Raw genomic sequence first — 21,226 nt, forward strand, 5'->3', positions numbered from 1 at the left:
CATCCGAAGAAGTGGGCTGTAGTCCACGAAAGCTTATGCTCTAATAAATTTGTTAGTCTCTAAGGTGCCACAAGTCCTCCTGTTCTTCTTTTAATCAGGGTCCAAAACACCCTAAAAGGAGAACAGGGATGTTGAACCCCTAAAGAATAAACAAATGCATCAACTGATTGTACAATGTTGTTGTACTATAAAAGTGTATCGAGCAATGTCTTTTGCTGATTAATATAACTGTGACATGTATGGATTAACACTATATATGAGGAATTATGGACACTTACAGATACTATGCTTTTAAAGTCTCTGATCAAACAGGAAAAACAGGTTTGTTTCCCCCCCCCTCCCCCCCCCAGACAGGTGGGATGGTAACTATCTCCCTGTCTCTAACATAAATTAAGCAATGGAAGCCCTATTTACATAGGGTCAAGAGGAGGATTGGAAGTCAACAGGAAGAGAACAGCAACGAGTCATCCTGACTCTGGGGACAAAACAGTGAATTTTCAGAAATACAAGGAGAAGCATAAAGCTATTTTGGCATCCATCTCTTAAGAGACAAAGAGGCCACTGCTCTTGGAATTCTGTGAAAGGTGCATCCCTCAGCCATGTGGGCTGAGGATGCTGAAAACTGATTGTGAGAAATTGCCTGAGACCAGTAGTCTAATCTGTCAAACTTTAGACACAAGAAAGCATGTTTTATTTTTGTTTTGTTTCTATTATCCTGGTTTCCTAGTAAATCCTGTTGGACTACTGTTCTCTGCTTTCTAGCTTTCAACTCCAGATTTAAAAAAAAAATTTTTTTTTTCTGTTTGGCTATGTTACGGTCCTAGAAATCTGGCGGCATTTCTTTCTACTTAAAGGTAGAATAATTTAATAATTTGTGTCAAAATGAGTGGAAAAATATAAACCTTTTGGGTTATTTAAGTACATACTAAGTCAGCATGTTGTGCAAGTCCTTGCACAATGGTAGTTTACAGTAGTGTTTGAATCAATCCTTTATCCGATTACAGCTGAAGCTAGAAATACTGGTTTCTTGTTGAAGTCCAGAGCATGTCATATACTAAATTAAGATTAGTACTTCCTTGAGTTTATCCCAGTATACTGAAATGTGCAGAGCAGGCCACAAAGCGGAATGGTACTTAGGAGCCTTCTAAATATTAAACTGTTTGTACAGAATAACATTATTTTCTGTGGACTTGTAAGGACTTGCGTATGGATGTAGTGGTATGTTCGATGTATGTTAAAAGAACCTTTGTTAGAAAACATGAAACATAAATAAAGTTGGGATAAATTCAAGTCAATTAGAAAATGGTCAGAATGGCATCAGAAGTAGATGAATGAAACAAGTCTTGATTAATATTCCTGAAGGCATATTTTAGTTCTCCTCCCCCCTCAATATAAAGTAATTTTCTCCTTAAGTCTCTGAAGTACAATTACATGATCTGTGACATTATTGGGTGATATTCAGCTTCGAGACCACCCACTTTCCCCTCCTTCTCCTGTTAGGTCTTCATTCCCACTGAGTCGGGTAACAGATTAAGCATGAACAGTGTGATGTAATTCAGAGGCTGCTGGTCTTCTGAATCACTAAGAGAAGGTTTTATTCCGAGGACAAGCTTTGTTTCTGCAACATCTGGTGGGGAGAGAGGCTGCCGGCAGCATTTGCTTTGTGGATATCTGCTTTCTCACATTCTTATTTTGTCTGTGAATATGGAATGACAGTGAAGGAATGAGGAATATTTGCTTTCTAATCTTGTTTTCCTTGCCAAGTATAGCTTGGCCTCAATTAGTGGTGAATTTAAATATATAGTATGTGACAGTATATGGAGGCTGTTTCTTGCTTGTTTGTCTTCCAATTGCTCTGAAGACATGTTATGGTCCCCGAAATTTTCCTTATCCAACATGCATGTGCGACTGACTGCAAAGGGACTGCTCCGAAACCTTCGACTTCCTTCTGGGTATAGGAAAAGCACAGTTATATTTCATACAGGTTTGTGTTTTTAAACCCTGTACTTAGTGTGTTCCTGGGGGACATCTTGTTTACCTCAGCAGCTGCCTATTAATTAAAATATATTCTGGGCATGAAACATTTCATTTTTCATAGAAGCCTAAAGCTTTTATAGAAATCAAGTCCTAGTTTGATCTTGGATTTCTCGTGTGTGTGTGTGTGTGTGTGTGTGTGTGTGTGTGTTTGAACAGCTCATCTGGAAAACATGTATTCTATTTGTTTATGGAATGCAAAATTGGAATTGACACATTTCTCCAGATCCTGAAATAGAATCTGGAAATTGGTCACCATTAGCTTCTCTTTATTATTTTTATGTTATGGGTAAATACATACTGTGATATTTTCCCTTCTCTGCCCCTTAAATGCGGGGAAAGGGTACATAATCATATTGGTAGCTTTTTCTTGAGGGTTATGTAATTTTGCCTGACAACAATGTATCTTAATATCCCTGTTAGATATAAAAATATTTTAGATATTTCATGGTTTGTAAGTAGGGAGAGTAAATTTCATGCTTAAAGAAAATCATTTTTTAATTTTAGCCATAATATCAATGTGATTGGAAGTACAGATGTTTTCATTCATATTACTCTAGCTACAATATATTGTAGCAAAAATATTTTAAAATTTTCTTAAAGAAATGCAATCTGATTTGTCTTCAGTGAATTTTTTTCTAAGCAACAAGTCACATGTTTTTATCTAGTAAATATACAATATATAAATGATTATGGATGCTGTTGAGGTTTTTTTGTGTGAAATTCCTTTTGTGGAACAATTGCTATATATGTGATCTATATTAGCCAGGGGAAAGTTTAAAAAAAAAAAAAAAAAAAAAAAAAATCTTCTTCCACCCCTACTTTATTTGTCTGACCCATCTTCTCTCCCCTTTCCCCCCTCCCCCCAATGTACGTTAGTGCAGCTCCCTGTGTCTAGTTTTGCCTCCCAGGCATCTCCTTTCTCTCTTGGCCACCATTCATCTCTTCTAACATCTCATGGAAACTTTAGGTCTCCTTGACAGGCCATTTAGCTCTACTAGTCACTGTTTTCTCATATTTTCTGGCATTTCCTATGTCTGCTTACATTTTATCATGGCCTCTTTCCTCCTCTATCCATCTCTTGACAAGTTAATGTCTGTCTCTCTCAGCTCCCACTTAATGTTAAAATAGGTTAGGAGGTTGAATGCAACATACAATCTCCAAGCAGACTTTCATGTATGTTATGTAAATCATAAGATAACTTGATGTTGAAAAACTCTTAATGGATAAATTTCCATATCTATTCCACTTATCTGAATGTTACAATCTGGTGTCTTCACACACGTCTCCGGAAGTACAGCAATAATGCAAGAAATCACAGTCAATCTTAAACTTATTCTTCATTGGTTACTTGAATTTGTATATTTTAAAATAGTAAAATATACCTAAGGTCCTTTGTTAGTGGGTTTTTTTTTTCTTTCCTTTTTTTCCTCCCTAAAAACTTCCTGGGTTTTACAAAGGGTATTTGTTTTACTGATTTTTTTTTTAAACCCGAATTTTGGGATTCTTACTTGTGGACAAGAAAATTCAATAGATTATATTAGATGTGTTTATATTAATAAATTAGACTGTGTAAATGCAAGGCTGTCCCTTAAAGTAAGGCAATGTAGTGCAAGATGTTCTTACACAGGTGCAAATGCAGGTGTACATACTGTTAATTTAAAGTTTATGGAAAAAAATAGCAGTAAACTGATTTTACTTTAAATACACATTTGTTGCTTTTTTCTGTCTTCCTGTCCCACAATATTAACCCTAGTATTTACCTAGATAACTGAGTTATTTTTGTACTGATTTTCACTAGTTTCTTTTTAATAAATACCAATAAATTCCCAGGAAACATTAAACAAAAATAAAGGGCCTTGAATATACCCAGTGAATCTATAATTGTATATAGTTGTAATCAATTTAAATTTCCAGTATCATATTGCAGTATCAAAAAAAAATCTTTGTTAGCATTAAGTGGACATCTGAATAAAATCTGCTTCCAGATATTCCTATTCATAAAAACTATTGAATACAGTACATGAAATATATTGCTGGCCACATGTCCTAGTTAAACAAACATCCCTATAAAGAGGTTTTGGCTGTCTCTTTCATGCTTACAGGTATGACCCACAGCCATTGGAATGGTAGTCAAAGTTCAGTTAGACCATGCTTCTCACTTTTCTCATCTCTTGTCACGTCAGTGTTTCTGAACAAACAGCAGAGCATATAACTGCACCAGCAGAAAGGGTGACCAGTGCTAAATATGTGTTAAACTAGGGCACATTCAATACTAGCTAGTAGTATATACATTCATCGGCACTTTACCACTGTTAACACAGCATAATATATTGAAAATTACGTTTTTATGTAACTTGAGAGCAGTTACAGCTTGTGTGGGCCACTTACCCTGAAGTAAGGGTGACAGCATAATAAAATTCATGCACATGATCATCCCATACATAACACTGATTTTTCAGATAATTGGGAATAAGCATATTTCTACTGCTGCAGCATCAGCAAGCATGTCTCCTAATGCAGTGATTTCATTGCATTAAAAAAAAAATTAGGTTCCTCCCTGGGGGTCTCAGCATGCCCAGGTGATCACACTATATTTTCATAGGGTGGACTCTGTGTTTTAATGGAGATTATCATGGACCCTTCCCAGTTGCAATTGCATAGATGTCTTTCCTTCACTTTAATGAGTGCAACTTTCTTGTGACTGCTATGCTAATTGCTTATACAGCTGTAGTAAAAGTAATATATTTAATATGATTTAGCAGATTGAAAATAAAGAAGACTGTACCAGCTGACATGCCACATCTTCAGAGACCACCAGCAGTTCACAGATCAGATTCAGAACCTCTGGGAAAATAGGATTTAACTTCTGTCATGAGGAACAGTATCAGAACTTATTCACAGATTTGTAATGCTCTATTTTCATCCTCATTTGTGAAAATGTCTCTCAGCAAGCCATTGTTCTTTTTACAGTATTTATACATACTGTAGGTAACTTAGAGATAATGTGAAATCTGAAGTCTACATGCATAGTGTGACATTTTTAAAAAAAGTCATTCTTGAGTTCTCTCCCTCAGACATTCTTATTAAAATAAGTCATAGATTGAGTAAGCTAACAATCTTAAATAATTGCAAAAAAGTCTTAATCAGCATGTGTAAGTGAAGAGGAGTTAAATGTGAATCATCCTTTTGATATTTCATCAGTGAAGAGGGAAACATACTTTCTATATTACTGAGCTGTTTAAGAACATGTTTAACCAATACAGTGAATAGAAGTGATCTTAAGTACTTAATGCTCTTCATGAATGATTGGTGTGACAGATTAGATCAGCATCTCTTGGTGGCCGACACCTTAAGAATGTTTGACAAAGACAGTCTTGGACCATACATATATTCTCCTTCCTTTTTTACAGAAACATATAAAGCAGTAAATATGACAGAAGGACCTAATTATGAGAGCAAAACTACCGTGGTTTGCAGTACCATAATTTTTGAAGGATTGTGGGTAAAACTACAGTTCCTTTTATTATTCATATACTTTGAGTCTCGCAAGTCTTCACAAAACAAAATCTTAGTATCCTGCTTTTGGCTTGCTTTAAAAAAAAAAAAGAGAGAAATAAATGGTATGTGGCTGATTAATTGACCTGAAAACATGACTTCTCATATCAAGACAGCCAATGCAGTCCTATCACGACAAGAATTTCAGACCATTGCAACCCTAAAAACCTTTCCCCCTCAAACTCTAAAATAAGCAGACAAATCAATACAGACCTAAGACCTTTTTAATCAGGCAGATACCATTTGTTTGTACAACCTAGTTTTTAAGACCACTCATAAAGTGTTATGGTCCATGTGATGTGGGAATCGATCAAATTATTAAGGGTAACAAAGGGTAACAAGCTCCAGAAGGCTCATACCTTGGAATTGCCATTTAATCTGAATATTTTTTAAAAATCCACTTTCCTATAGTACTGTTCTTTTTAGAAATAACTAAAACACAGAATAGTCAAACGACTGCAAAGTCATTTGATATAGTAGCAAGGAGCTATCAAAAATACCTCTGAAACTGCCACGAGTAACTAACTAAATCCAAAAGCCTACCAGAGACAGATTTAGTTTAATATAGCAGAAATGATGCAACCTGAACATAATGATAAATATTCATTTCACAAGACAAGGAAAAAATGAAAAACAGAATACCACTCTAGCAGTAACTATAGAGCAAAATCTTCAGTGTAATCCATATGGCATACTTATTTGAACTCAAAAGCTAGTATAGCAGATTCCAAATTATTGTCATACACATCTGTTTCAGAGTGACTCAGCCATATTTATTGGCACTGTGTTGGGTAAAAATCCTATGAAAACAAATACTAATTATTCTTAAGAGTAGTATCATGTATTCTATTCTGTAATGACAAAAAAGCACCAGGATAACTTTTATGGTGAAATCTTCTCAGCACTACAGATAACTGCCAGTCCTGATTATCTGTTTTGGCAACCATACAGAACCACCAGTCTTTTAATTTCAATACCAAGTGCTTGAATAAAATGGACAATACAACTTGACGCTGTTCTCTACTAACACTTAATGTTTTTTATCCTGCCTATTTTAACTTCTGTCCATACCTTCAAATTACTTTTAAGTCTGTGCTTAGTCGGTTTAAGGTCAGCAGGAACCACCCCCTCTAGTCTGATCTTCTCTGTATCTCAGGCCACCAACAGCACTTGGACACTAAATCAAAATTTGACCAAAATATTACAGCCCACAGGAGACTTCTGTGCTACAGGCAGAGAATAGGGAGGACTAATGTGTGAGGCCCTGCAGTGGCAGAAAATTGGGTATCTCTCAATCAGATAGTGTCAGCAAGTGACCTGCGCTCCATGCTGCAGAGGAAGGGGAAAAAACCCTCAAGATTACCAACGGTCTCATCTGGGGGCAAACTTCTTCCTCACTTCCCCCCTACATGGGGCGATCAGTTAGACTCTGAATATATGAACAAGAGCCAGCCAGCCAAGCAGTTGAGAGAGTGCTCAAAGCACTGGGCCATACTATTCAATGTCCCATCTCCAGCTATGGCCATCTCTGAGGAGGCAGGGGGAGGGGAGGAATCTTAGCCTGACTGCTAGAGGTAACCCAACCTGATTTCTAACAAGTTGCCTAAACATGAAATGACTTAATCAGTTATTTATTTCATATAAAATACCTGATCTTTCATTTTACTATTTAAGAATTTGATGATTGACATGAATGCCCCATTTAAGTTTCAGGTTTAATTGTGGTAAACTGAGTTGAAAGCTTTGCATAGTGTTGTGGAGAGCTAGTAACTTTCCCATAGTTATGGTTGTAACAGCTGTTCATTATAAACCCTATTTTGCATCTTTTGTAAATTTGGCTTATTAAACGTGTTTAGATTGAATTGCCATATTTACTATGGCAGTAAAGGAGTGTGTTTCTGAAAACTTTGTTGTCAGGTTTTGTTCCATCTCTTCAAAGAATTATTTGAAACTTTTGTTTTTGTCTGTCTCCTGCTAGCTCCAACAGCTTGTAAACTACCCCCTCAGACTTTCAATCTAGTCCCATCTCATGCACTGGCATAATTTGAAGAGAATAGGCTGTAGTAAAGGGAAGTTCTTTGTAGTGGAGAGTTTTGGACCCAAGCTTATTCCTGTTTAAGTTAATGGACGTATTTGGCCACAGACTTCAATGAGCCTCAAATTGGGCCCTACATCTAAATATATTGTCCTTAATTGGTTGGTTTCAGCTAAAAGAACATGAGCTAAAGGAAGATCTCCATTAGCTGTCACCTATAGATTTATCCTCAAATGGTTGGAGTTATAAGTTCATGACCACTTCCATTGACAGCTGTGGCTTTTTATGGAGAGGAGCTGACTTCCATAATACTTAAGCACCTTCCCATTTTAAGGCTGACTTTTGTTTCTCTCTTCTCCCCCATAAGTTGAAGTACTGAGTTTCCCCTTGAACTTCTCAAAACTGAAAGGAAACTCCAGGATTTGCCAAATTACTCTTCTTGCTTTTCCTGCCCACTTCGAGTGCCGCTCCCATTTCGGCAGTGGGAGAATGTGCCCAGGTCTGTTTGAAGATGAGGTCACAGAGGAAGATTTTAACTTGCCAAAGGATTATATAGACCATTTGACGCTCTCATAAATCTGCTCAAATTCCTGCACTTAGTTACACTAGTTGTAAATCGGGGGATAATGTTTGTCTGTGTAAAATGATTAGAAGGCTATAGAAAAAGGCACTAAGTCCATTACTAGCTGCATTTTTTTCAGATGGGGTAACTAAAGCAGAGATGTTCAGTTGCTTAGCAGGAAGGTCTAGTTTTGGATGCTGGCTGTGGAACAAATGATAGTGGGTTCTAGTCTGTCACTTAATGGGTCATGATTTTTAGTACTTCACCAATATTGGAATAAAGCAAAGCTGTCATACGTCTGGCTAACTTAACTTCAGCATGATGTGCCCTTCTCCAGTGTGCATTGAATGAGATGAAGATCCACAGGAGCCACAATTAATTATCAGCAGCACTCAGACCTTTAACTTGGCAATATGGTGATGTTCCAAATTTAAAAACATTTTATTTATCTGCATAAGGAAACATGAAATATTTAGAAGAAAATAGCCACTAAAGCAAGGCTGTAGTTCTTATTCAAGTATGATTTGCTATGTAAATAAAAGTACAAAAATTCATTTTTCTTATCACAAGAACCTTAATTATGACTCTGAACAAATATTCACCCATAATCTCAAAATACGTTTTGTAAAGATTGTAATTATGTATAGGATAATGACACACATTGGTCAGCCTTGAACATAAACCCTGCATAGTTGGTTGTTTAGCTGAGGCTGTGGGGTTTTTATGTCTGAGGAGGAAGAAGTGGTGTTTTTCGAGAGCAGAAATGGGTTAACTTAAATATGTGGCCCCTTTTTGTATGTGGCACATGGTTGGTTTGTTACTGTGGCTCTTAGTTGGGTTGTATTTTTAATTGTCTATGAAGTGCACCTGAAGCCGCCTTTGACATCAAAGTAAAAAATTAATAAAACTGATATTTTGCCCTCTACTTCCTAAAAGAGTAACTTAGGTGCTAAAATCAGGAAAAGAAAAATACAGAAAGCTCCAGTAATCTGGGGATTCTAATTAGGGTTATTGTGTGCACCAAAATGCATTTTGTTTCCTTGATACGAACAATATATATGTGTTTAAACAGCGTAAGATTTATTATATAACTGTTTCCTTGCTTTCTAGCGTTTGGGTTTTGTAACAGAGAGGTAACCATACCACTTAGCAATCTTAATGGCTTTTAAATAAAGGCTTTTCAAATTTTCAAATTCAAGCCTTCGTCATGCCAGTGGTGAAATCCATACAAGTGAGCCTAGTATCAAAGGGCAGATGACTTGTGGTATTAGGAAAACAAAACATTTCTATTACCAACCTGCTCGTTTTAATTTTAACTTTCTACAGCACAAAGAAACCATTCTTTGAGGAAAGTGATGCCCTTTAGCTTCAGTGTTGGACCATGATAGTTGGGGTACTTGTAGCTTGATTTCAAGACCATGATGAATTGGTTCATTGTTTTGTAGTACTGTTAGCAATTTGAACTTTGTAGGCACACAAACCTTGCATTTTGAAATGTGTAATATGGGTAGAGGAAGAGAGTTGTCAAGTTACTTGTTGACTGAAGTAGATTTAACTTGACTTTAATCAGTCAAAATCTTGATGCATAGTGTCTTCTCCACCTGTAGTACTGTGGGGCTGTTACTGAATGGAATGGGACCATATGAGCCATTACTTTCGTTACAGGTCCATGTCACAAGTGCAAGAATCACTGGTGTTGTAGACCAGTGTCATTCATTGGGTACAGAGGTTTTAACTCACAACCTGCAAAAGAACATCTACCCCTCATCACTGAAGAACATCAAGTGGGGGGCAGGGAGGGTATTGGTCTTATAGTCTACCTTTTAATGCCTCTATGGGTAGACAAGGTGTCAAAGTTCAAAATGTCTTCACATGGACCTTCGCCAAATACTATGCTGTATAGCTGCCACTTTGGGGTAAGGTGATCTAAAAAGACTGTGGCAAGGCAACAGATTTGCAAGTTGGACTCTTTTGGAAGAGGTAAAGAAAATCAATATGGCTTATGCTTTGGAGACTGGTGTAATCAACCTGGCTGATTTCCAATTAGTGGTTCACAGAAGACGGATGTCCATTCTGATTTAGTCCAGTTGCCTTTGAAGATGACAGAAGTTTTGTTCATACTTGCTACCCATAGCTGAGATGGAAGTAATCTTATTTCATTAGATCTATTCATTTCTCTGTTGTGACAGTCATATTGGGTCAACTGTTAAACTGTTCTGAGGGCACTGGTCTTTCAGGTGTGGTTATACGGGGTTCTGTGCTACGTCTTTTCAATTCAGCGTGTATAAGGCTACTAGAGGAGATACTGCTGACACTGCAGCATGATTGATTAGATGGATGGAGTGGCCAGCATAGGCGCCAACTCCATGGGTGCTCCAGGGCTGGAGAACCCAGGGGGAAAAATTGGTGGGTGCTCTGCACCCACCGGCAGCCAAGCTCCCTGCCCTGCCCCCCCGCCCCAGCTCATCTCCGCCTCTTCCCCTGAGCACGCGGTATCCCTGCTTCTCCCCCTAGCTCCTAGCACTTGCTGCTGCAAAACAGCTATTTCATCGTGGCAAGCACTGGGAGGAAGGGGAACGTGGTGCGTTCGGGGAAGAGGCAGGGCCGGGGCGGGGATTTGGGGAAGCAGTCCAATAGGGGCAGGGAGGAGGCAGAGTTGGGGCGGGGACTTTGGGGAAGGGATTGGAATGGGTGTGGGGGAGGGGGCACGGCAGGGTGGAGTTGGGGCGGGGCTGGGGGTGAGGGGCGGGTTGAGCATCCACTGGTGCCGGGAAAAGTTAGTGCTTATGGTGGTGGGTCTGTTAGAGTGACCTGCAGATCTAGATTCTACTTTGATCAGACCTGGATGGTGCATAGTTAGATGGAAGAAAAAACATATTTAAAATATTCATGAAAGCAAATGCAGAGAATAGTCACATTTGGTGACATTAGCACTATCAGGCTAACTTAAATTGTGACCCCAGGACCTCTTGATGCCAACTGCCAGAGGGCAAAGGAGAATGTAGGGGTGCAGGGATCCCCTGGGTTCACCAAAAGAATGATCTCCAATGAAAGCCTATGTCACACCAGTGGTCATAATCATTGCAAGATGTGTGTATGGAAAACATGTGAGCCGGGGTGTGAGTCTGTATATTCTTTGAGTGATGCCACATGTCCATTCCACTGTAGGTTTGCGTGCAGACTTGTCAGAGGTTGTTCCCTTAGGTGATACCCATCAGAGTGGCACAAGCACATATTGCAAGCAGGCATAAAGGGTGGAGCTACCCCTCTCCTCTCCTCAGGTCTTTCCTACCAGCTGTTGGACTTCTGCAACTCTTGTGGTCTAGTGTGAAAACAGTGCCCTTTTAGTTTCTGTACAGTTGGTTAGTGTAGTTTTAAAATTTATTGGTGTGGCTCTGGCACCCAAACTGGCTACTGGACCCGGTACAGGAGATATGCTGCATGCTCTAGGTTTTGAGTCCTGCCACTCTTGTGGTTAAGCAATGCTATCAGCAATCTGCACCCCAGCTGCCTTAAGTATATGGGGGAGGCTCATGTAAGTGACAGATGCAGCATCTGTAAGGGCTTTAAGCCCTGCTCAAAAAGGAAAAGTCAGTCTGACTTGGATCTCTCCTCCTGGAATTGGCTCTCTGTGCTCCATCTGAACAACTTACCTCAGTCTGGGTACCAATCACCTCTGCATCAATTAGGGCTTGTCAACGTTTAAAATGCTGCAGTGGTGCCAGGGTTCTTCCATTGGTGTAGATATTACACCTCCCCAACCAAAGTCTCCTGTTGACCTAGCGCTGCCTACACTGCAGGTTAGGTCTGTTTAACTGCATGGCTTGAGGGGGGGTGTATTTTTCACACCCTAAGTAGTATCCTGGCATAGACCATGCCTTAGTAGTACTCCTCCAGCATTACTGGTACCAAAGAGGAGGCACAGTAAATCAGACTCAGACCAGGGTCATCAAAAGAGGTGAAGAGGTCAAGCTCCTCTAAAGACCTGAGTGCACTCAAAGAGGACACTTACCGGAGCATACTTCTAAGCAGGGGTGGTTGTTGACTCCAGAGCCTAATATGGGCCTGTTGATGCGGACTCTTGAAATACCATCATTGCGATCACATCATGTCCCAGTCCTGCAAGCTTCTTTTTCAATACCATCTACTTCAGAGGCATCTGAGGCTGTGCAAGAGTTGTTGAACCTCTTGGTATCACCATCACGGGCAGTTCAGGAGGAGTCTTCCCCCACACCAGCACCTATCTACCGACATCAGCTTCACATCTGCACTGCGCAGGTCCAGCGGTTTTGGCCGTTAGTATACTGATTTTTAAGACTGTACCATCACTGAGAAAACCACAGATGATCTCCCCTTTCTTCAGAGTCTGAATCTACTTCACTGGTACCAACAGGTAAAGCCCTACCAAGTTTGAAAGAAGAGGATTCTTCTTCATCAGACTCTGAAGTGGACTCCTGGATGTCCCAACCTAGCTGTTGTTTCCATCAAGAATATACTATCTGCCCACCTTGGTTTCAGCCTCAACATCAACAAGGTGCTTGCGGAAAGGACCACTGGGCTATGCACAGCTGAGGTCACAATGGTCCTTTTGGAACTCTTGAGTTCCCCCTCAATTGAGTGTCTCCACACCCACCTCAACCAGCAGTCTCCTGCCCATCAGGAACACACACTTTTAGCATCCCCACATTCACAGGGGTCAGCTTCTAACTTCCTCTGAGGTGCTCAACCCTCACTCAGCCCCGGGCCCTCCCCTCCCCTTCCTCGTTCCCCCCCCAGGCCCCACCCCGCCTCTTCCTGTCCCCACTCTGCCCCTGCCCTGCCTCTTCCCTACTCTTCCTGCCCAGTTCCGTCCCCTCCGAGCATGCCCCATCCCTGCTCCTCTCCCTCCCTCCCAGTGCTTCCTGCATACCATGGAACAGCTGATCCATGGCAGTCAGGAGGTGTTGGAGTTGATCAGCAGGGGGGAGCTGGCTGCCGGTGGATGCTAAGCACCCACTAATTTTTCCCTGGGTGCTTCAGGGCTGGAGCACCCACAGAGGTGGCACCTATGCCCACGTGGGTACTGAATCTGCTCAGTATCATTCTCACAAGCATCCATGAGAAGAACAGGGACTGGACCAGCCACCAGTACCATTGGCATCCTCTTCATCATCTCCTGATGAGGCAATTGTGGCAGATCCTATTTTCTCATCTCCTAATGGTTTCAGGCCACATCAGAAGTTGTTGAAGTGGTTGGCTTTGACCCTGGATATCCACCTAGAGGAACTCCAGGAAAAGTCCAACAGTCTTGTGGACACTTTTGTCATCGGTGGTCTGGGGTAAGATAGCTCTGTCTATTAATAATGCTATTTTAGAATCCACAGAGCTTCTTTGGCAGACCTCTGATTCCCTGCCACTTACAGCAAAAAGGGTGAAGAGGTAGTGCTATGTCCCCTCTCAGAGATACTTGAACCCTTATAATTATCCCCCTCACAGCTCCCTTCTAGTGTTGGCAACCAATGAATGAGAGAGAGAGAGAGAGAGAGAGAGAGAGAGAGAAAGTGACACAGGGTCACCAGGCAGGAACCCCATTAAAAAAGCCAAAATGCTGGACTTATTTTGGAGGAATTTTCACAGGCAAACTACAGCTTCATATTACAAACCAGCAAGTTTAGCTGGGGCACTATAATTTTACCCTGGGATACAGTTCAAAAGTTCAAAGACAAGTTCCCAGATTATGCTAAACAGTTTTAGACACAATCAAGGAGAATAAGGTTGCCAGAACAGTGCTGCAAGCTGGTTTGGATGCAGCAGATTCTGCAGCCTGCAACATGGCCTCCACCATCACAATGAGGTCCTTCATTGGTTGCAGAGCCCAGGAGCTCCCATTTGAAGAGGCTTCAGACAATGCAAAGTTATCATTCTAGGCTTGAAAGCTTAATCTCTCATGATAGAAGCCTTAGACTGTTTTACTGGGCATGCACTGATGCAGTCCAATATGCCAAGTTGAGTTTGACTGCTACAAGGCTGGTTGGCTGAGGTATATTCTCCAAGGAGGCAACACAGACATATGTTCGTGCATGAGCCATAACAGATCTTATTCCTCCTAGATTGGTGGAGGGATTCAGCCAATGTCTGCAAGGGAGTTCCCTTTACCCCACCTCGACAGTCCCTTACATTAGTCACTGATGCCTCGGACCTGGCTTGAGGGGCTCATTTGGGCCCCCTGCAGGCTCAAGGTCTCTGATTTCCCCAAAATTTCAGTCTACGCAGATATTGGGGAATTGCAAGTTATCCTGTTAACTTGCATGGTGTTCCTTCCTCACATCAAGGGAAGAGGCATGTTGGTGCTGACTGACAATACAGCGGACACATTTTATGTAAACAAATGGAGGGATGCCCAGGCTTCACTGCTCTTTCAGGAAGCAATTGTGCTTTGGAACTTCTGGGTCAGCAACTTCACTTTTGAAAGTGTCCCACTTCCCAGGAGCTTAGACTGTGGTGGCAGATTGACTCACTAGGCTATTTATCAATCCTCACAAGTGGTCCCTTCACCCAGTCATAGCAAAGTCCATTTTCCAATGCTGGAGAACTCAAGTGGATCTGTTTGCAACAAAATGGCAACAGTTTTGCTTCTGAGCGGGCCACAGCCTGAGTTCATTGATGAAGGCTTTCCTGCTGTTGTTGTCAGTGTTTCCTGTACACTTTCCCTTTCCCTCTTCTGCCTGAGTTCTGTGCAAGGTCAAGAAAGACAGGCTCATCTTATGCTGTTTGCCCTGGCATGCCCCTTCAACTACTAGTTTTCAGACCTCTTACACTTATCTATCAATCCCCACTGTCACTCCTGCTTCACACAGACTTGATTTCATAGACACTCAACCACATCCTCCTCCCTTCATCTAACAGACTGGAGGATTCATGGTTAGCATCAGCAGAAGAGTCCTGCTTTAGAGAAGTTCAGGATGTGCTTCTTACCTAGTTAAATAGCAGAGGTTTTCCATCTGGTCCAGATTGAAAGGGGTTTCCTCATCCTCGTTTCTGTTCAGCATGTGCTGGACTGTCTTCTGTCCCTGAAACACCGAGGATTGGAGATTAGTTTGATCAGAGTTCACCTAGTGGCTATATTGGCATTCCATCTACCTACTGAGAACCGTTCTATTTTTCCAACTCAGTATCTGAGATTTTTTTTTAAAGAGCTTGGACAGGCTATTTCCATAGGTACATATCCCTATATTTCCCCCATGGAGCCTGAATCTAGTCTTAGCAAACCTGGTGGGGACCCCCCCACACCTTAATTCTAGCAGCCTGTTCTCTGTTGCACCTTTTGATGAAAATACCATTTTTAGTAGCCATTACATCATTCAGCAAAGTGGGGGAGTTGAAGACCCTAGTACCAGATTCTCCATATACAGTTTTTGGGGACAAAGTCTACCTTCATTCTCACTCAAGGTTTCTTATGAAGGTGGTTTCCATTTTTTTCATATTAACCAAAAGATCTTATTCCCAAAGTCTCATGGTAATAAGGCTGAAGGGAGACTGCACTCTCTGGAAGTTAGAAGAGCTTTAGCGTTTTATCTGGAACAGACTGAAACTTTCAGGTCTTCAAAAAGAACAGGAGTACTTGTGGCATCTTAGAGACTAACAAATTTATTAGAGCATAAGCTTTCGTGGACTACAGCCCACTTCTTCAGATGCATACAGAGTGGAATAAATATTTATGTTCTAATAAATTTGTTAGTCTCTAAGGTGCCACAAGTACTCCTGTTCTTTTTGCGGATACAGACTAACACGGCTGCTACTCTGAAACCTTTCAGGTCTTCGACTCAATTGTACATTGCTTTTGTGGACAGAATGAAGAGTAGTCCTGTTACCACTCAGAGGATATCGTCGTGGATATCCAGTTGTATTCACCTATGTTACCATTTGGTTAATATGATGCCACTGAATAGAGTGTTGGGTCATTCAACTAGGTCCCAAGCAACCTTTCTGGCTAAAGTTCCCCTGTTAGACACTTGCAAAGTGGCAACCTGATCATCACTTCAAATGTTTGCCACTCACTATGCTAGGTCTTAATCTAGAGATGCTTCTAAATTTGGACAAATGGTCCTCCACTCCCTGTTTAAATAGACTCCGAACTCATCTCCAGTTGGGACTGCGTGTGAGTCACTTACAGTGGAATGGACATGAGCAATCACTCAAACTGTTACTAACCTTTTTTGTAACTGTTTTTCGAGATGTGTTGCATGTGTCAATTCTACAACCCACCCTCCTTTCCCTCTAATCAGCCTTTTGGTAGGAAGGAACTGAAGAGGGTAGGGGTTAGCTCTGTCCTTCATGTCTGAGCACAGTGTGCAAGGCAATAGAGGGCACTTGTTCCACCCTGACAGGTACAGCTAAGGGAAAAACTCTGACAAATGCACACTGGAATGCATGCACACACCTACAGTAGAATGGCCATGTGCAACACATGTCGAACAACAGTTACGGAAAGGTTAGTAACCATTTTTACTAAAAATTACTTTCTCTAGGTCTGAGTTAAGACAGATCACCAAAAGGTAAACCACACTCTCCTGCCAGGTGTGGGGAGGAAATGCTTCTCACTTGGGCTGGTCACATGTAAATGAAGTATTGTATCATTCATGATAAAAACCCATTTACAGTCTGAGTAAAATGCTAACCAATAGATTACAGGTGTTGGAGGGAAAAAAATACAAATAGCAGGAGTTATCCTGTTTACGGTAAGATGATGTACTTTTGAAATCATCTCTAGAGTACAGATGAACTCTCAGGTATTCCTTCAATCTGTGAGGAAAAACAGCCAGTTGGCTTGATTTTATGAGAAGGGGTCAACCAAACTGGTTGAAAATGCTGGGGGAAAAGCTTAGGGGTAAGCTGTCTTGTAGGAGATGAGGGAAATGCCGCCATATAAATTCAGTCTCAAGAAAGCATGTTTTGGTTACCATTTGTTTCCAATATTTGTACTCACTTCTACTTGAATCTGTTTTTGCTAATAAACGTACTGGAAATTTTTAAATTAAGAAAAACAAAAGAAAGTTCTCGGAATCTGGGCAATTTTATTGGGGGCAATTTTTGTTTCAGAAAATGGAGGAAGTAACTGGTTTAGACTTGATTCTGACCAACAAGGAGGACTTAGTAGTGAATCTGAAGACAGAAGGCAGTTTGGGTGAAAATGACCATGAAATAATAGATTTCATGATTCTAAGGAAAGGAAGAAGTGAAAGCAGCAGCAGAACAATGGACTTCAAAAAAGCAGACTTGAACAAACTCAGAACTGGTAGGGTCCCATGGGAAGAAAATCTTGGGTTTGGGAGAGGAGTTCAGAAGAGCTGGCAGTTTTTCAAGGAGACAATTGAAAACTATTCCAATGCAAAGGAAAAAGAGAGGACTAGTAAGAGGCCCACAGGGCTCCATCAGGAGCTCATTAATTATCAAAAAATAGAAAAAGTGAAAATATAGACAAATTGTTAAGGAGGCATATAAAATAGTACAAGAATGTAGAAACAAAATCAGAAAGGCTAAGGCAAAAAATGAGTTGCAACTAGCATGGGACATAAAAGGCAATAAGAAAAGGTTTTTAAAATACACTAAGAGCAAGAGAGAGACTAAGGAAAGTGTAGATCCTGGTGGGAAAGGAGAGCTAATAGTGAATGAGAGCCTCAAGAAAGTTGAAGTGTTTAATGCCAGTTTGGCTTCAGTCTTCACTAAAAAGATGACCAGATACTCAACGGGATTAATATTAATAAGGCAGCAAGAATGCAAGCCACAACAGGGAAGTAACAGGTTAAAGACTATTTATGATAAGTTAAATGTTTTCAAATTGGCAGTGCCTGATGAAATCATCCTAGGGGATTTAGGGAAGTAGCTGAAGCAATTTTGGAACCATTAGCAATTATCTTGGAGAACTCCTGGATGACAGGTGAGGTCCCAGAAGACTGGGAGAAAGGCAAACAATAGGGACCTGAGGAACTATGAACCACTCGGCCTAACTTTGGTAAATGGAAAGATACTGGAACAAATTATTAAGCAACCAATTTGTAAGTGCCTGGGGGATAAGAGGGTTATAAGGAATAGCCAGCATGGATTTGTCAAGAACAAACCATGCCAAATCTACCTCACTTCCTCTGACAAAGCTACTGGCTGTCACATTCTGGGGTGCAATCCAGACCAGTAAGGGTATATCACTTGCCATGTAACCTTGAGTGCTTTAAATGCTTAAATGTGCAGTCCCCTGTGTGTGTCTGTTTTGTGCAGCCCTGGTTCAGCACCTACCTACAACACCGAGAGCCCCACTGTAGTCTCTCACCCATTACATGATGCAGGGGTGACCCCAAACACACCCCCAGTCCTGAATTTCCCCAAAGCCCTTTCCTGGTACACTAAGATGAGTTACTAAGTTTGCTGTTCCCTTTAAAGAAACAGTACGTCAGCCTTTTACCACCTTACTGAAATTCACAAACACTCTAATTTAATCAAAGTACTGGGTTGGTTTATAGTTAAAAAGTAAAACAAGCTTATTAAACAGAAGTAATCGGTTAAGTGATGCCAAATAAAAGGAATCAAGGTTAGATTTACAAACAGACAAAAATAACAATACACTTACAAGACTAAAACCTAATTTCAGCCAGTTACTGTCTTTTCCCTAAGCAAGTTTCTCATCTATAATTGATTTCCAGACACTTCAACTCCTTTGGTTGAAGGACCACTCTTTCTGCAGTTGCAGGAGCTCTGGCCTTTTTAGTCCCCCAAATGATGGATAACTTAGGGGTTCACCACCACTCCCTTATAGTCAAGTCAACTGTTGAAAAAGCATATCATCATTCATTGACCTTGCTTCAAGCGGAAGGAAAGCTTCTTGGGGACACAGTTTCCATCCCCCATCGAGATTGTGGTCATCTTTTCCCCACTTGCTCTCCTGATGGCTTTGTTTACCTTGCATGTAAACATGTCTTCATTGTGTCTGCCTGTTGACCAAGTTTGTCAGATAAATGTATAGTCATTTGTGATCTAAAAATGCTGACTTCCCAAGTAATTTGTAAGCTCTGAAGGTTCTGTTTACTGCATGTGTAAATTGCAGTGCCACTGTCACTGGTCAGTCCTACTTGATTTGTATTCAGGACCTGCAGAGACCTGTTTCTAAGTGGTTTGAATACAGACTTTAAAACATATCAGAGAACATCCATAACTCCATATATAGTATTAATACATACATTTTACAATATTAATAACCAGTGTCATTTTTTCCAGTGATATATTACATTACACCAATGAACTGAGATACTCTCAAGCCAGCTGAAACTCATGGCTAGATACTAGGAAGCCACATGCCCTCTGGCCTTGGGGTACTGTTAGGGTCAGACAGGCCTAGTGGATGATGGTGGTGGGGAGGGGAGCAGGAGATAGGATACATCTTGATTTTTAGTGAGGCTTTTGACACAGTTTCACATAAGTATATTAGGGAAATGCCTTTTAAAGAGAGCTTTACATTTTAGGTTTGTGGTACGGATGATGACCCTGAAGACACAGGCCCAAATTCTCCTTCTTTCTGTCACTAGAAGAGTCAAGTTTGGTTTCGGGTGGCTACTGTGTTGTAGGAGGAATTTCCCTGCCAAGATCCTACAACTGTGTTGTTTTGGTTCTGCAGCCTTGCTTTGTGAAGGGAAATGGACAACGGATCTGTGCAGTTGCCTTGGCAACGTGGGTCCCAGCGTGCACCTTCCTTTTGCTAGACTTCACTTTATGGGAATGTCTGCAACCCTTTCATGAGCTCCACAATTTCTGCCCCAGCACAGCATGAATGCATTACTTCTGGTGTTTGGGAACCCTGCATGGACAGCATGTGGCCCTAATGAAATACAGAACAGTACAATGTATTTTTAAATCTAAAAAGCTTAAGCTTCCTGCTCAAATTAGCAATATGAATATTCACAAAGCAAGAAATAATTCACCTTAAATAACCTGGTTTGTAGCTGTGCGAGGTGTTTAATTACCATAGCTATTTATAAATCTTCCATTGGTAGCAGCATCTTGTCAAGTGACATCTGACACTGGTAGTACAGGAGTCTCTAAGCTTGTGAATAATCTTCCATCCTGCTTTACAACAGATGCCTTATTTTTTAACTTCTTTTCAGTCTTCTATGGCCAGTTGTCCATTATTGCATGCTATTTCTGATATAAATGTCATAATAAAGTGTTCAGAAAGTACTTCTGTGAACACTCTGAATTATTTTTATGAAAGTAAAATCTGGGGAAATCAGAAGATCTCATTTCAGTTAGGGAGGAAATAGGAAAACTGGAGCATCTGAATTGACATACTGTTTAGTGAATTCTGTAGAATTGACATACTGTTTAGTGAATTCTGTAGTCTCTAATCTAAATTTGGTGAAAAATCTTAGCTAAGTTTTTATATAAGACTTTAAGTAGAAAAACACAGGAGTTGTGATTGTCACACTTATTAGGTAACTTTGTCTTCCTTCACCTTGTCTTTAAGCATGCAGGCATCTCAAGTGCACCTTTCCTCCCCTCCCCCGTTTGATTTAGTGCCAATATCAGAAAACCATTTTAAAAAACTCTGTCTAGGCCAGGGGTGGGCAAACTTTTTGGCCCAAGGGCCACATATGGGTATGGAAATTGTATGGCGGGCCATGAATGCTCACAAAATTGGGGGGCTGGGTTGCGAGGGGGCTCCAGCTGGGGGTGCGGGCTCTGGGCTGGGGATGAGGGGTTTGGGGTTCAGGAGGGTGCTCCAGGCTGGGACTGAGGGGTTTGGAGGGCAGGAGTGGGATCAGGGCTGGGGCAAGGGGTTGGGGCATAGGAGGGGGTCAGGGGTAAAAGCTCTGGGTGGCGCTTACCTCAAGTAGCTCCCAGAAACAGCGGCATGTCCCCCCTCTGGTTCCTACCCGGAGGTGCAGCCAGGCAGCTCTGTACGCTGCCCTGTCTGCAAGTGCCACCCCTGCAGCTCCCATTGGCTGTGGTTCCTGGCCAATTAGAGCTGTGTGGGCGGCACTTGGGACAGGGGCAGCGTCTGGAGCCCCCTGGCT

General features: G+C 41.1%; 1 protein-coding gene across 6 annotated transcripts in view; it reads left to right on the forward strand.

Annotated features, from left to right (window-relative positions):
• MTUS1 (microtubule associated scaffold protein 1) overlaps nt 1-21,226 on the forward strand; it is a 215,152-nt gene that overhangs the window by 92,174 nt on the left and 101,752 nt on the right. Inside the window, exon 1 of one of the 6 annotated variants that reach the window (XM_034772667.1) lies at nt 1,567-1,984. The exons of the other annotated variants lie outside the window; for them this stretch is intronic. Within the exon in view, the coding sequence (XP_034628558.1) occupies nt 1,864-1,984 (121 nt within the window). The 5' untranslated portion in view covers nt 1,567-1,863. Of the gene's footprint in view, nt 1-1,566; nt 1,985-21,226 lie in introns of those variants that run through there. 6 annotated transcript variants of the gene reach the window in all.

This window comes from Trachemys scripta, chromosome 5 (genome assembly GCF_013100865.1).
Source record: "Trachemys scripta elegans isolate TJP31775 chromosome 5, CAS_Tse_1.0, whole genome shotgun sequence".
Taxonomy (NCBI): domain Eukaryota; kingdom Metazoa; phylum Chordata; order Testudines; family Emydidae; genus Trachemys; species Trachemys scripta.